Below are 15572 nucleotides of genomic sequence, written 5' to 3'. Positions count from 1 at the left end.
ACACACACACTCATGAATACTGCTTGGACTTGTGTATGTCGCGTCTGTCTCAACAGCGACATACAGCGACAGCTGGTGACCCCGACGTGATACATCAGGACACAAACTTTTCGGCCGCAGGGCGAAGCGCGGTGGAGACGGAGCCCAGCGTAGCTGAGAGCGGCGGCGAAGCTGTGAATTGATCCAGATCAACTCAGACACCTGGAAAGGTGAGCCGCTGGGAGCGGGACAATGGGGAATAACCTCACAAAGGAGGAGGAAGCCATCCTTCTCTGTGGATGCTAATATTGAAAAGAAAAGGACTGAAAGTGACTGATAATAACCTCCAAAAAATGTTGTTGTGGACACAGCGACAAGGGCTTGAAGTGAACTCTGCCACAGCACTCAGTGTGTCTGTTTGGCAAGCCCTAGGGGAGAAACTATTCCATGCTGCTTTTGGTGGGGCAAGAGACGCTACAGACTTACTGACAACGTGGTGATCGCTTTTAGAGGCTTTGAGAGACTTGAAGTCTGAGCGCGACGAAGCAGAGGATAAGACGGACTCTGTTCCGATAACCTCCTCTGCAGGAAATGAGGTTGTGGGAGAGACTTCTGAAGTGAATGGTAGCTCAGCTGGGAGGTTACCGCCTGCGGTTAAGCCAAGAAAAAGATTGCTGAAACCTGCTTCTTTAGTGGAGCCAGCCTCTCTGGGAACGTACGTATCCCCCACAGAACAGCTAAAGGTGGTGGAAAAATCATCAGGAACATATGTGTCCCCTGCAGAACAGCTAAAAGCAGTGGAAAAATTTACTCCCTACAAGTTGTCTTGGCAGCAGCCACAAGAGGCAAAAGAAAAATATGCAACTTCTAAGGTTGAAACACGCTCTCTCCCTTCTCTGCTGAATTCCTCTGATATTGAGGAGACAGGGGACGAGCAAATACAGGATCAGTTATATCCCCCTTTACTAGAAAGTGACGGAGAGGATGATCGTATGAGAGATTTTGCTGAGATACCCTCTATTTCTGCAAAGCGGGTGGGAAAACAGGGAGGTCTACCGTGTCAGCCTCTCTTACCCTGGTCATGGGAGTTTCCACCTGCTACAGCGATGGTTCAGCCACGTAATGCAGTAAGTTTTTGGGATGCGGTTAGGAAAAAAGCAATGGAGGTTGGAGACTGGGACTTGACTGAAGCACTGGGGGCACCGGTCAATAAGGATCCACCTGTGATGGAAACAGAGGGAGGACCTAGTGCATCCCCTGTGGAGTTAGCCCTCCCAGGTTCTAATCAACCCAATCAACATGTGGGATGGTCATGGAAAGTTATACAGGATATGCAGAAGGCAGTAGCCCAGTATTGACCGAATTCCCCAGCATTAACACAATTGTTACGATTATTGAACTTAGAGGTATTGGTGCCCTGTGATTTTCAACATTTGACTCAAATTATGTTTCAGCCAGTACAGCACTCAGTTTTTATGAACGTTTGGAGACAACGGGCTGATCATCAGGCATTGCAACATATGCAACTGCCCCAAGACGACCCTTGTCACGGTGTAGGTGCTGATGTGTTGATGGGAATGGGTCAAGTGTTTAGCAATCCGGCAACTCAAGCACAGTGGCATCCCCAAATTCTTGCACAAATTAAGCAAATAGGGATGCAAGCTTTAATGCGCATGGCATAAATGGCGGAGCCTAAGGCAAGGTATTCAACAATTAAGCAAGGGGTCAGGGAACCTTTCTTACAATTTGTGAAAAAGTTGCAAGGGGCTATAGAAAAACAAGTATTTGACAGCAATTTGCGAGCCCCGTTAACAAAACAGTTGGTGAAAGATAATGCCAACCCTGATTGTCAGAGAGTTATTGAGACATTACTGGGAGACCCCTCTTTAGAGGAAATGGTTACTGCGTGTGCTAAAGTCGGGTCTGTAGAGCACAAAATGGCTGCACTAGCCACCGCCCTAGCTGCCTTGCGTGTTAAGGAGCAGAAGTGTTACAGATGTGGAAACCTGGGACATATAAAATCAGAATGTCCAGAACTGAAAGGTCAGAAGCCAACAACAAATGCCGGAAAAGAGAGGGTAGTTAGCAGCTCAGTAACAGTTACTTGCCATAAATGTGGTAAACCAGATCATTTTGCTAAACAATGTCAAAGTTTTATACTAATGGTCAGCCAATTCAGGAAAATCGCAAAAAGAGGGTGAGGGGGCATGCACAGACACAAATGCCCTACAGTCCTGGCAACTCCTTTGCGGGAGCAATACAGCACCAACAATACAATCTGCAGACCAATCCGCAAACTTGTGTGCAACAACGGATTTGGATCTACAGGGAAACCATCTGTTTTTTGGTCCCAGACTGTCAGTGACAAGAGACCACAAATGATTTGCACCCTTACAATGGATCATGCAACCCCACTGCAGACAAAACTAATGGTTTTGTTGGATACAGGAGCTGATATCACCATCATCGCGCAACGTGACTGACCTTATACCTGGCCTTTAGTGTCGAATAATATGGGAGTAATGGGTCTTGGGGGGGTTGCTAACAGTTTTATGGCTGCCAAGCCTGTCCTTATTAGCAACCCTGAGGGACAGAAGGCCACTAGACCATATGTGACCACAGCACCCTTGAATTTGTGGAGGAGGGGCTGTCTTGGACAATGGGGGGTGAAAATTACAACAGATTTTTAGTAGGGGTCACTGTGCTGCAGGGCGTAACACAGCCCACACTGGCATTAACATGGTTGACAGAAAAGCCTGTTTGGGTGGACCAGTGGCCCCTCAATCAAGAAAAACTCACAGCCCTGCACCTACTGGTTAAAGATCAATTGGCTGCAGGACATATAGAAGCCTCTCACAGCCCTTGGAACACACCTGTGTTTGTGATAAAAAAGAAATCAGGAAAATGGCGTTTTTTGCATGATTTAAGAAAGATCAATGAGATGATGGCAACAATGGGGCCTTGCAACCAGGGTTTGCCCTCACCAACTATGATTCCCATGCAATGGGAAATTGTAGTAATGGATTTAAAGGATTGTTTTTTTACTATTCCTCTTGCTAACCAGGACATGGAGAAATTTGCACTCACGGTGCCTTCAGTGAATAACAGTGAATCAGCCAAAAGGTATCATTGGAAAGTTTTACCACAAGGTATGAAAAATTCACCCACTATTTGTCAGTGTTTGTAGCAAAAGCCTTGAGCCCTGTTCGAGCTGCGTTTCCATCAGGGTATTGTTATCATTATATGGACATCTTACAAGCTGCACCTTTGCAGGTAATGCTAGCTGAAATGGAGGCTGAAGCACAAAAGTCATTACAATACCATGGATTGGTGATTGCCCCAGAACAAGTGCAACGCCAGCAGCCATGGTTGTAGCTGGGTATGAAGGTGTTAGATCAAATGGTAATACCACAACCAATTCAGGTGCAAATAGACATAAAAACTCTGAATGATGTGCAAAAACTAGCAGGGATGATTAATTGGATCCAACGTTATTTGGGGTTGACGTCTTCAAAATTACAACCGCTTTTGGAGTTGCTAAAAGGGGACTTAGACATTTCTGCACCATGAGTTCTAACTCCCGAAACAAAACAAGTAACTGAAGAGGTGGAACAGGCAATCATGCAAAAACACATATGGAGAATTGATTTAACTGTATCAGTACAAGTGTTTGTTTTGATAGATGAACCGATACCTTTTGCAATGCTTGCACAATGGAATTCTGATTGGCAAGAATTGTGCAGAGTCCTTCACTTGGGGTATAAAAACCCCAAGCATCGCTACAGGCTCGGGGAAGAGTGGCTGGAGAGCTGCCTGGCGGAGAAGGACCTGAGGGTGTTGGTTGACTACCGGCTTGATATGAGCCAGCAGTGTGCCCAGGTGGCCAAAAAGGCCAATGGGATACTGGCATGTATCAAGAATAGTGTAACCAGCAGGAATAGGGAAGTGATCCTGCCCCTGCACTCGGCACTGGTGAGGCCGCACCTGGAATATTGTGTCCAGTTTTGGGCCCCTCGCTTTAAGAGAGATATTGAGCTCCTGGAGCGAGTCCAGAGAAGGGCGACTAAACTGGTCAAGGGGCTGGAAAATAAAGCTTATGAGGAGCGGCTGAGGGAGTTGGGGCTGTTTAGCCTAAAGAAGAGGAGGTTGAGGGGAGACCTGATTACGGCCTACAAGTACTTGAGAAGGGATGGTGGGGAGGTAGGGGAAGGGCTCTTTACATTAGTGTTGGGTGATAGAACAAGAGGAAATGGGTATAAGCTTAGTCAGGGGAGATTCAGGTTGGATGTTAGGAAGTATTTCTTCTCTGAAAGGGTTGTCAGCCACTGGAATAGGCTGCCCAGGGAGGTGGTTGAGTCCCCATCCCTGGATGTGTGTAAGAAAAGGGTGGATGTACTGCTTAGGGACATGGTTTAATGGGGGATTAAATCCAGACGGTTGGACTGGATGATCTCTAAGGTCTTTTCCAACCTAGAAATTCTATGATTCTAAGATCCCTTGCATGTTTTGGAAAGGGCCTTTCTGCCCTTTAAAACTAAGCAAACTGCTCCTAGCCTTTTTGAACTTTTAGCTCAAATTATTATGAAAACTAGAGTTCACTGTGTGGAATTGTTGGCAAGAGATCCTGAGAACATTGTGATACCGGTACAAAGTGAATATTTTGAATGGTGCCTTGCCAATAGTTCAGCACTTCAAACATCAATGACAAATTATACAGGTCAAATTAGTTATCACCTGCCCTTACACCCATTAATAAAAATGGGTGGCCAGATTTGATTTGCATAAAAACAATTACGCCAATCTGACCCTGTGCTTGGTCCCACGGTGTTCACTGATGGTTCAGGAAAAACAGGGAAGGCTGCCATTGTCTGGTATGATGGACATCAATGGCAGAACAGAGTGGAATACCAAGAAGGCTCTCCTCAGATTGTTGAATTGAGGGCTCTGACTATGGTATTTCAGCAATTTTCTCATCCTGTTAATGTTGTTATGATTCGGCCTATATGGCTGGGTTAGTGCAATGGTTAGACAAGACTGTCCTTGGCCATGTTACTCAGGAAAAACTTTTTGGAATTTTAAAACTATTATGGACTGAAATTCAAAAGCAACACACTCCTTATTATGTATTACATATTAAGAGACATACAATAACCTGGGGACAAGGGTATGCTTGTGTCTCAACAGATGGTGGCCCCAGGTGGGTTCCTGCTCATTGTGTCTGGCCTGTGGTGGAAAGTTTACCTTGTTGAAGGACGGATGATCCCGCAACCAAAGTGGAATGTATGGGTAACTTTGGCAAATGTAACGCAGCAGGAAACTCTATGCCTTTCTGTTGCGAACTCTGAAAATCCTTTCTCTAGCTGTTTGGTGGGGCTGCCCTTGGACGTGTGGCCATGTCCGATTACACCAGGATCCTGTAACAGGTCTGCTCCCTCAGTGAATATTGATAACTGGGATGCAGTGTATGCACATTTGCCTCAAGTAACACAGGAACTGGAGCTATTGGGATGTTTAATTATACATATAATGTATAATTATACATTTAATGTTTAATTATACATATAATACCACAAGGACAGGTCAAAATGTGAATGCCACATTACCTGTCTATAGAAATGCTACTGCTTGGTGTAACTATACTTCTGCTAATATTTCAAGGTCCTTTAACATGCCAGTTGCTTTGCCTGAAGGAATATTTTTGATTTGTGGGGATAGAGCATGGGGTGGGCTTCCATCAAAACTCAACAGTGGACCATGTAGCCTTGGAAGGCTTACATTGCCAACTCCCAATCTCACGATGATTCACAATAAAAAGGAGCAAGTAAAATGAAATACCCTCAATTTGAATCTGGTTGTGACGACCAGGTCACCTTTTGGGGGCCTGGAGAAATTATAGCAGCATCAGCATTAGCACCTGGCATTGCAGCAGCAGTGGCCTTAAGAAAGTTAACAAATCTGGGACGTTGGCTGAGTAAGCAAACCAATGCTACATCAATAGCACTGAGTGATTTATTAACTGATGTTGATAGTGTTAGGCATGCTACACTGCAAAACAGAGCTGCAGTTATTTTTTATTGTTAGCGTAAGGACATGGATGTGAAGATTTTGAAGGAATGTGCTATATGAATACACAGGAGCATACAGCTCCTGAAAGATGGAGTTAAGAAACTGCAAGCAGATGACAGATGGGACTGGCTGAATAAATTGTCCAGGGGATGGGGATTGTCTGGCTGGTTATCATTGCTAAAAACAGGGTTGTTAATTCTGATTTTTGTTGTAGTTGTGTTATTAATGTTGCCCTGTCTGGTCAGTTTGTTGCAAAGGGCCCTGCAGCGAACTGTCAGAGCAATTTTTTTTAGCACAAATACAAAAAGGGCGAATTGTGGGAAACGACGGCTTGGACTTGTGTATGTCATGTCCGTCTCAACAGCGACATACATACAACCAAGTTTTTTATGCACAGTGAAATTATACCTAGTATTGAAATTACCAGCTTTACAAATGAATACTTTACTTAAAAAAATTCACCAACAGAAATGCAGTCCTATATACAGGAGAAAAAACAGCATAAGACCAGTAAGTGGCCACTTCATTAAAGCCCCTGTGGAGGTAGTCTCCTACTGGCTGGTAAACACTTAGAATTACTAAGATGATAAATCCAAAACTCACTTATCAGCATCAGAATTAAGTCCAAAAAGAGTAGTAAAAGAGGATTGCAGAAATTCATGACAGTAGGTGGTAAGCTCCTCCTCACCCTTACTATGGTGTAAAACATACAGTGGCTCCAGCAAAGAAGCAGAAAGCTGAATATGTCCTCCACCATCTAAGGGACACTTAGGGATCAACTAGACTGATGTGCTGAAATCCCATAAAACACTAACACAACCAAAAGCACACCAAACAGTAATCATTTGTTGCTGGGATAACAACATTAGAAGAATGAAACAGCTCTTGTATGGAAAAGAAGTAAAACTATTTAAGAACTCTAGACACCACTGGGTGTTGTCATAGCTAAAGCAATGCAACACTGTCTGCAGGAAATTATGTCTCTAAGAAAAGATTTTGATTATTACTTTGTACAAAAAGCTTCAGGTAATTGTTCCAAACAACTTTTATAGTAGTCCTTTTGAAGACTGCAGAAAACAGATATCATTTGTTGTCAAACGAAGAATGTCTAGGATTTTTGTCAATGGCACTGAGGTTTCAGCTCTGCCTTCGCAGTCCAACCTTTCTTTCAACGGCTAATCATGTCTCTACACTTCGTTCCCACAAGGTGTTAACTCAATGGGGACAGGAGCTGTTGAGGTAAGATGTGGGTGCTAGTACTAGCTGCCCTCCTCACAAAGGTAGAAAAACACTCAAGAGGAAACAGAGGTTAAGTGCAGTGGTAGAAAAAGATGTGAAAAATTTAGTAAAAGGTAGGTAGGTGGGAAGAGAAAGAAACTAAATAAATACTGAAAACAAACCCAAGACAGATAGCATAACCTGGAGACCACAGAAGGCCACAGCAAAGATGAAAAATTACAGTGCTTAATATACCAGATGCAACTATTCTGTTCATGTCTTTATCCAATGGCTGCAGGGCTCTGGAGTGTTTTTTAGGTCAGAAGAATGGACATGAGGAGATACAGGAGAAAATTTATTACTGTTTCAGAAAAAAAAAAGGTAAATGGCCAAAGGAAAATAAAGACAAACGCGATAAATCCCTAGAAGCACTACAGAGATGAAAGAAAACAGTGGAAAGGAGAGAAGAGAAATACATCTGGATCAGGCAATCTTTATGTGTCTTTTCAACAGGTTTTTATCTCATTGCTGATAGCCCTACTGCTGCAGCAGGCAGAGAAAAATCATGACTGGAAGACTAGGTCCCATTGCTTCCTGCACACTTTTAATTGCTGCGCATTTTCAAGCGGCCAACAATATAGTAAAGAAATAGGTACATAAGCTATTTCAACAGGGGCAGGGTGCAAAGAGGAATCTAGTGATTCCCAGCATGCTTGAGTGTCACTACTACAAGAGTGTTCCATTCTAGGGAATTCAAGAGTCAGGTACCAAGTTAGCCAGGGACAATGGGAACTGGATACCCACCTCCAATACCATCACCTTTCAGAGTGTGCACCCTTCATATATCATGGTGTGCACCACAGCTCAGTTCCTTCCTCCTCCTGTCACCTGAGAACCTGATCTGTACCTTTGGGGCATTGCTCAAAGATGTCCTGTTCACCCATGATCCTCTTTATTTACCTGAAGTTTATTTGTTGTCTTCAAGGGACCATTGGAAGCGAAGAAAAAGAATTAATCCTTGCTAGGCCCCCAAAGCTCAAATACAAGAGCAACACAAGCACTGCTGGTTGGCAATAGCCAAGTCACACAGTAAAGCATTTATCTATTGAAGTTATATGACACAGCACTTGCTTAGGTGCAGAGCCAACAACTGTGTGGCACAGAGGCCCTAGGGATTTGATGTAAGGGGAAACCGAATATTGTTCTCAAAATTCTTATGCCTGCAAGACATGAAAGAAACTCAGGTCAGCCACTATCCTCTATTCACAATAAAGCCAACAGACTCCACAAGTTTTCAAGTACATAAGATAGAGAAACCTCACAGAAAGCAAAAAAGGATACAAAAGCTCCAATGATGAAAACTGGGCTGAATATGTGTTTCTGGAAAGTAAACAGTGCCAAACCCATATAAGAAAATATGAAGTTCTCTGCCAGGAAGTGCAATACCTCAAAGAGCTAGGGAGAAAACAGTCACACATTAATGGCCAAGCAATAAAGCTGCTTTTCAAAAACAATAGACATAATACTACAGCAACACAGTGTACAAAATGTGAGAGACAGTCCTACCTGCTTAGTGCGACTTCTTGATTCAACTGACAAATTATTGTATGTATAATGAGCCTGGGTAATTCCACAGAAGAGGACAGCCACCACACCTGTGAACAAAAATCAGAGTATAAATCAGCCTGTTTACTGTGAGAACTCAACACATTTACTCAAGTTCTATTAAATTTATACATCACCCTTAACCTTGAGATATTATGAACCTTATTCTCAACTGAGTTAGATCCCAGGTTGGAATCAAGGGGCAGTTGAGTACATGAACCAAACCAGTGCTTTTAAAAGCCACACAGTGAGCTGCACTTTCAATGGCATTGTATAGAACATATCAAAGCTTAAAGTACCAACATTATGTTTCTCATTGGAAGGTTTCATTGAGAAAGGGGAAAAAGGGCTAGGACAGACAGGACTTCTGTCTCCATAAGCTTGAATCTCAACAACTCACCAGTAAATCCACAAGCTTCTGCAAGCAAAAAAGTGCTCCAGGACATCAAGAAGAAGAGAGCCGTTTCCAGTAGGGGGAAGCAGTGCAACTTGGTAAACTTCGTCACGTTAAGTCATTTGTTAAGGGATAAAAAAACCCACAAACAAAAACACCTCCCCCCACACAGTGGTCCTTTGGCTTCTCTGTACCTAGTATTTATGAAAAATGTTTTTATGAGCTAACAACCGACACTAGTCTGTGTCGCTGCTGTCTCGGGGACGGAGAGAAGAACGACATAGAATTCAGGTGCAGGAGAAAGAGCCAATGCCAACAGCAGGAGCAGCAGCAGCAGTATCAGCAGCATCAGCCGTTTATTAATTACAAATCCGTATATATATATAATATGGTTCACAAGGATGGCCAAGGCAATTGGTCGCTTGACCATCCACCTCCCAGAGTGATTGGCTAAATGCTACAACACCCATTTCAAGACAACTTTCCCAGTGTGCCATAAACAAGACTGCATAACAAGCTACAGGTGCAAGATAAAGTCTTAGTTTACAAAAACCTCAAACTGTTTCTCAGCTAGCCTGCATGGGAAAAAGAACTTTCACAGGACGCTGCAGTAGCTGGAAAATTTCTGCTTCTAGCCTTTTTGTATCCACAAGTCTGAGAACAAAATGCTTTTAGTGCTGAAAAACATCAACTCTATCACATCAAGACAAACTCCAGAATAAAGGTCACCCCTTGCAACAGTCATCAGTTTGGGATATTTTTGCTGCATATCCATGGCATCACTGTGGCTCCACCTCTTTGAGGTAGTATCTTACTCTATCCCACATTTCCCTCCAGAGTGCCAGCAGGGAAGGGATGTATACCTGACACTCCTTTTAGATTGTGTCTTGGGTTTGGGTTTTTTTTTCTTTTGTTTTGGCATGTGTGTCCCCACCAAATAAAGATCCCATCTCCCAGCTTTAAATAAAGCATAAAATACATTCAGAAGCACTTAATTCACAGGGCTGTTCTTGACTACAGCAACCCTAAGATTAAGTATATTTATCGGAATTTTTCTACTCAGATTTGTTGACAAGTCTTTTTCAGCAAGCATGGCTACTTCTGTACTTTTGTGTCAAAACAGAAACCCGACCTACAATAAAATATATTTCCTCTCCTTGTGTTGACGTGTTTTAAAGTAAAAGTCAACTCAGACTAGCTCAGTCTTTCAATGGGAAGAAAAAACAAGTTCATCTTCCAAAGGAGAGCAGAACTTGAGGAAAGTCAAACACATACTGAATTAACAGTTCATACAGCTACTGAAAAAGCGGAATAGATTTCAGTAATGTTAAATATAGTTCTTCACATACTACAAAAAAAAGTTATTCACATGTTTATAGGATTTTTGGGAGGCTTTTTCCTCATCAGTACTTTGGCAGAAGGTAAACACTGAACAACTCACTGCACCTGAAAAGCAGACAGCTATGTGCAACTGTACTAGGAGAGACAGAAAGAAACCATGGTCCAACAGGGGTGGTAGAGAGATCCCTGGTCTTTCTGAGAGCTGACAGCCAGCACAATCTTCTCTGAAATCCACGTGGGAGAATGGCAGAAGCACAGCAAGGACACTTAAAATAGTGAAGTGGTAGCACTCTCCCCTGCTCATATGAAGGCAATCAGTACCTCAATGGACACCTCAAGGCTGCACCATCATCCACCATTGCTCTCCACACATAGCACAGCTGCATCCTGGGCTCTCTACAGCACTACGCTATCTAAAGCAAACAGCAGCAGTGTTGCTTGGGGAGTCATGGCTCAATAAGGAATAGGGATGTTAAAAGCAATGAGCAGCACCACTTTTCACAAGAAAATTCACAGGTCCTGGGAGATCTGGGGCTCACAGCACTCTTGACTGTTTCCTGCAAGCAGCAGTCAGGCAGCCCAGAAGTCTCAGTGGAAAGTCTCCTGCAGGCTTTATCACAGAATACAGTGTTCACAACAAGCCACAAGTGATTAACACTAGAGGCAAACAGCTGGCAGCATTTCAACAGGAGCCTAGTTGGGATGAAGCCATCCTGAGGCTGGCCACCCGCTCCCCACCCACACTTACTTCTTGTTGGCATTCTCTGCTAACTTGGAGGAGGACAGGGGCTCTGAAACATACGTATTCCAGCCACACCTTCAGCTGCAACCCTGCTTTGTCAGAAGGCTGCACTCTAAACAAAAGCCTTCACCACCATAAAATATATATATACGTGTATATATATCTCCATGATAGTTGACCTTACACCAAATATAAAACTCAGCATTTTTTTTTTAAACAGCTGTCATTCTCCACAGAGACACTTCTCTGTATAAATGATCTCTCAAACTTTTGAGGATGTACTGTTACACTAAGCTAGATTATTTTTTTCCCTTCCTACACAGACCCATTTTGTAGCATTGTGTTTCTAAAGCAGCAACATCCACCACAGCAACAACTACACCCCATCTTCCCACAGAGCACTCTGATTAATTCCACCACCAGTTTATGCCACTGCCTGGCTCAAAAGGCATTCATGGATGCTTGGAAAACTGGATAGCCACAGCCACTCCACAGGAGAGCAAGAGGTTGAACCTTGTTTCCCTGCAGTTAGACAAGAGCCCTTGTCAGAACAGATTCCTCATTTCCAGTCTTTTCTAGCAGCTTTGTGAACTAAACTCTTCATTCCCCTTGCTCTCATGGTAAGGAGCCATATCAAAACGTTTCATTAAATCTGAAATGAAAACCTGTGCTCATCATTCTGGAGGAAGAGTAGGGTGAGAGAAAGGTATGGAAAAAATCATCTTACTATTTCATACAATAAATTGACCGGATTGAAGTGCTAATTCAAATTAAGTAATTATTTCTGTTTTCTTAACTTAAACATTAAAGCAAAGACAACTTTTTTTTATTTATTCCTTAGACGTGACCTTCTGCTTCACTTCATTTCAACTAGGCAGATTCTGCAATTTAGAAAAAAAACACAGAGTGGTACAATAGCTCAACAGTTATAAAAATAACCACAGTGAGGCCAAGAGAGCTTGTTGAAAGCCAGAACAAGCCCACATATATTAGTTGCATCATATCTGGAAACTAATTGTTCTGTCTGTTTTCAAAGGACAATGCATGAGCGCATGAAGCCTCTCACTTGTAGAGAGGCACAGTTATAAGTACTTCACAGCTACAGGAATAACAGTCTATTCACTTCATTCATGATGTAAGTTAAGGGTTCTAATCAGCTACAAAGGGTAAAATGCAAATTTCCAGTTTGTCTCTACAATATTGCATGACATTAAGTATTTTCCCAAAAGAAGATAGTTAAAATGGTGTAACTGAGCAACAATTTAAGGATTTTTTGTTTGCTTTGTTGTTTTGTTTTAAAAAAAGCAAAAGAAACATACACAAAAAAAAACCCACAAAACCAAAACAAACAACCCACAGAGGCTGTCTTCTAAACAGCCTCCCCACTCCCAGCCTCATGCACTCTGAGCACAAACATTAGATACAGCAAGAACCAATTGCTGCTTCTAGAAGTATGATTTTACAAAATTAACTGAACACATTTCAGCTGTAATTAGTAGCCAACCAGCAAGCTAAAAACCACAGCAACAGTATTTGGTCAGCTAGAGCTATGGATGGCTGGTAGCCTAAAAGTCAGATAAAGAGTCATGTTTCTGGGCCACATCGACTGCAGAACAGTGGGAACTGGAAGGCTGAACATTAAAGCATCTCAGCACATCTTCCCCTTATACCTGAAGGGTTACCATTATGCAGACATGTATCTAGACATATCTGCATGGTGCGTAAGACTCAGTTGAGACATTATTACTTAAGATGAAGAATCACAGGTTCTACCCCTTTTAGATCAGTTTTCAGAAACCTAGGCAGATCAAAGAAATCTGTGATGTGTACAAATATACTAGCTAGTTTAAAAGGAAAGAATTTGGACTTTTTTTCCTGAAGAAGCATCACAATTTCTGGAGGTCAGGCTTAAGGTCTACTACCTGAGCCTAAAACAAAACCCACACAGATCACTCACTGAACACCTCAAAGCTCTAACAAAATAGCGACAGCAAGCTTCAAGAGCAGGACAGGTCATGTAAAGCACATCATGTTATCATGTTAACTCTAGCAGAAATAGAGTCTTATCCAAGACAGATGACAGATTTCCAGCAGAAAGGTTAAATGCAGGACTCTCAGAAAGAACCCTGTGGGGTCAGAAATAGCTATTAATGATTTTGCTGAGAACAAAATCAAACACTAGTTATAATATGAGACGTTTTTCAAGCCTAATAATAAAAAAAAAAAACCACATTTTTTTAATTTCCTTAAAGGAAGCAGAACATTAGGACTTGCCATCTAGGGCCTCCCCTTAGGTTGCAGCAATATCACTAAAATTTCTAGTGTGGATCCAGTTACACTGGAAAAAGGTGATTTCTGTGGGTACCTATACTCCTTTCTATAGAAAAAGGCTACATGAATACTGATCACATCTTCACATTCAGATTAAAATAAGCTAGTGTCAACATTGCTATAGATGGAAACAGATGAGTCCTGTTGGTACCTGAAGGTAGCATCTAGTCTGGAAGAACTAAATGTGAAAAAGGATATCAGAGCTGTCACAACCCCCGTCACTGCTCCCATCATGAAAGAGCCACTGAATATGCCCAGGAAAACACCAACAGACTTGAAAAACGCTGCTGCATCAAAAGCATGGGTATTTTCCCCTGTTGGTTGGTAAGCAACTATAGATCTAGAAAGAGTAACACAATGAGAAAATAGAAATGGCATCAGTAAAGTTTTATTCCTTAACAGCAAGAGAAGACACAATCTCATACTGAAGGCAAATTTGCCTGATACATGTATGCATGAGGGATCTTGGCAAATGTTTGCAATGTTTATTCATTCAATTCAAGACACTCTATTTAAATTCAAAGTCACATTTCTCAGAAAAAGCATTTATTTTAGAGAAATACCAAAGCAATTAAGTAATTTCAGAGTGGAAATTCAGGTAGTTACTTACGAAGATAATACAATGGCAACAGCATCATTCAACACGCTCTCCCCAAACAGAAGGGCATAGAGATCGACATCAGCATGCAGCTCATTAAATATTGCTAGCACGGTAACTACAGAAAGAAAAAGAGAAAACACACTGGCTGACTTCAGGAAAGACTGTGTGAGCTGATGGAGAAGACTTTCCAGTTTGCCTAAAGGAACAAAACTCAGGGGTTGAAGTACAGGATCAAAATTAAACTGGGAAATAGATTTGTCATGTTTATCTGTAGATAAGCAATTCTGTCACCAGTTTTAGGGCAGCTCCATTAGGAGGGGGCTCTGTTATCCCCTCATCTACACAGTGTTTACAGGAAAGCCTCCATGATCAAGGGCATGGGGCAGACAAAGCACTCCTCCCAAAGCCCTGATATTTTCTGTAGAACACATTCCATGTAAGAAAAATTAACAAAACGCTGTGCAGCTCTTGCTACTTTTAAAGGCTGTATGGATTATTGACATATCTTTATTATTTCAGCTGTTGTAAAAATAGTGTTAATAATCCTAAGTGTTCCCCAAAGTGTACATTATGCCACAGAAGTGTGCATTTGTGCAGAATTTGAAAAGGGGCAAGACTGCTAAATATTTATAGCCATCCTTTCAAGAAACTTCAGTCTGAGAAGAAAGACCATGATCTTGAAGATGTTCCCATATATGAGCTTCAAAAATCACATGGTGGTTTTTTGCATAAATTGTGTGCAACCACCAGCTGTTCAGAGCTCGGCTCAATCACAGGAGCTACTTCCTATTTTCACACAACTCACCACGGAGGACCTCAAATAAGCTGTTTCAAATGTCAAACTTTATCCTTCACCACTCCCTCCCCTGGCCCCTGACACACACTAGCTCTCCAGACTGATCTATCAAGCACAGAAACCCATGTGAGCCTGCTGGACTTTGAAGCATGACTACCTTATCTCGGCAAAAGCACAAGTTACTTTAAGCAGAAGAATGCTCTTCTAGCAAACTTGTAAAACACGAAGTTCATTTGAAGGAGGAAAAAGAAAAAAGATTCCCCACACCTAAAGAGCTTTTAAGCCTCAAATATTGCTCTTAAATTATCCAATGTCCCAAGCAATGCAGCTAAAGGAAGAAGTCCTGCTACCCACGCAATGTACTAATTTCATCTATTTGCAATCTTAAACTCGATGCACACTAAAAAAAAACTACTGGGGAAAAAAGTATTTAAAGTATTTGAATAGGAAAGTTAACGTTTTTCTCTGAACATAACACCACATCATACCAGTGCACACC

The 15572-nt window shown here is 42.2% G+C and overlaps 2 protein-coding genes across 4 annotated transcripts in view; one reads left to right on the top strand and one right to left on the bottom strand.

Annotated features, from left to right (window-relative positions):
- Positions 1 to 15572, bottom strand: part of SLC9A7 (solute carrier family 9 member A7) — an 83691-nt gene that overhangs the window by 27196 nt on the left and 40923 nt on the right. For 2 of the 3 annotated variants that reach the window (XM_086609775.1, XM_086609786.1), the window contains exons 6-10: positions 14287 to 14392; positions 13875 to 14016; positions 9269 to 9374; positions 8830 to 8918; positions 8605 to 8718 (exon numbers count right to left, since the gene is read on the bottom strand). In XM_086609775.1, coding sequence (XP_086465901.1) covers positions 8605 to 8718; positions 8830 to 8918; positions 9269 to 9374; positions 13875 to 14016; positions 14287 to 14392 — 557 coding nt within the window. Of the gene's footprint in view, positions 1 to 8604; positions 8719 to 8829; positions 8919 to 9268; positions 9380 to 12020; positions 12025 to 13874; positions 14017 to 14286; positions 14393 to 15572 lie in introns of all 3 variants that reach the window. The other variant, XM_086609797.1, reaches the window with a different exon arrangement.
- On the top strand, positions 1662 to 6143 carry LOC147529410 (uncharacterized). The gene is given in 5 exon segments (XM_086622489.1): positions 1662 to 2057; positions 3044 to 3102; positions 5593 to 5798; positions 5801 to 6043; positions 6046 to 6143. Coding segments are annotated over 5 exon segments (1002 nt in total).

The sequence above is a fragment of the Tauraco erythrolophus genome, chromosome 1, assembly GCF_009769465.1.
Source record: "Tauraco erythrolophus isolate bTauEry1 chromosome 1, bTauEry1.pri, whole genome shotgun sequence".
In the NCBI taxonomy this organism is placed as follows: Eukaryota; Metazoa; Chordata; class Aves; order Musophagiformes; family Musophagidae; genus Tauraco; species Tauraco erythrolophus.
The sequence above is the reverse complement of the archived record's forward strand: the minus strand, read 5'-3'. Positions and strand labels throughout refer to the sequence as shown.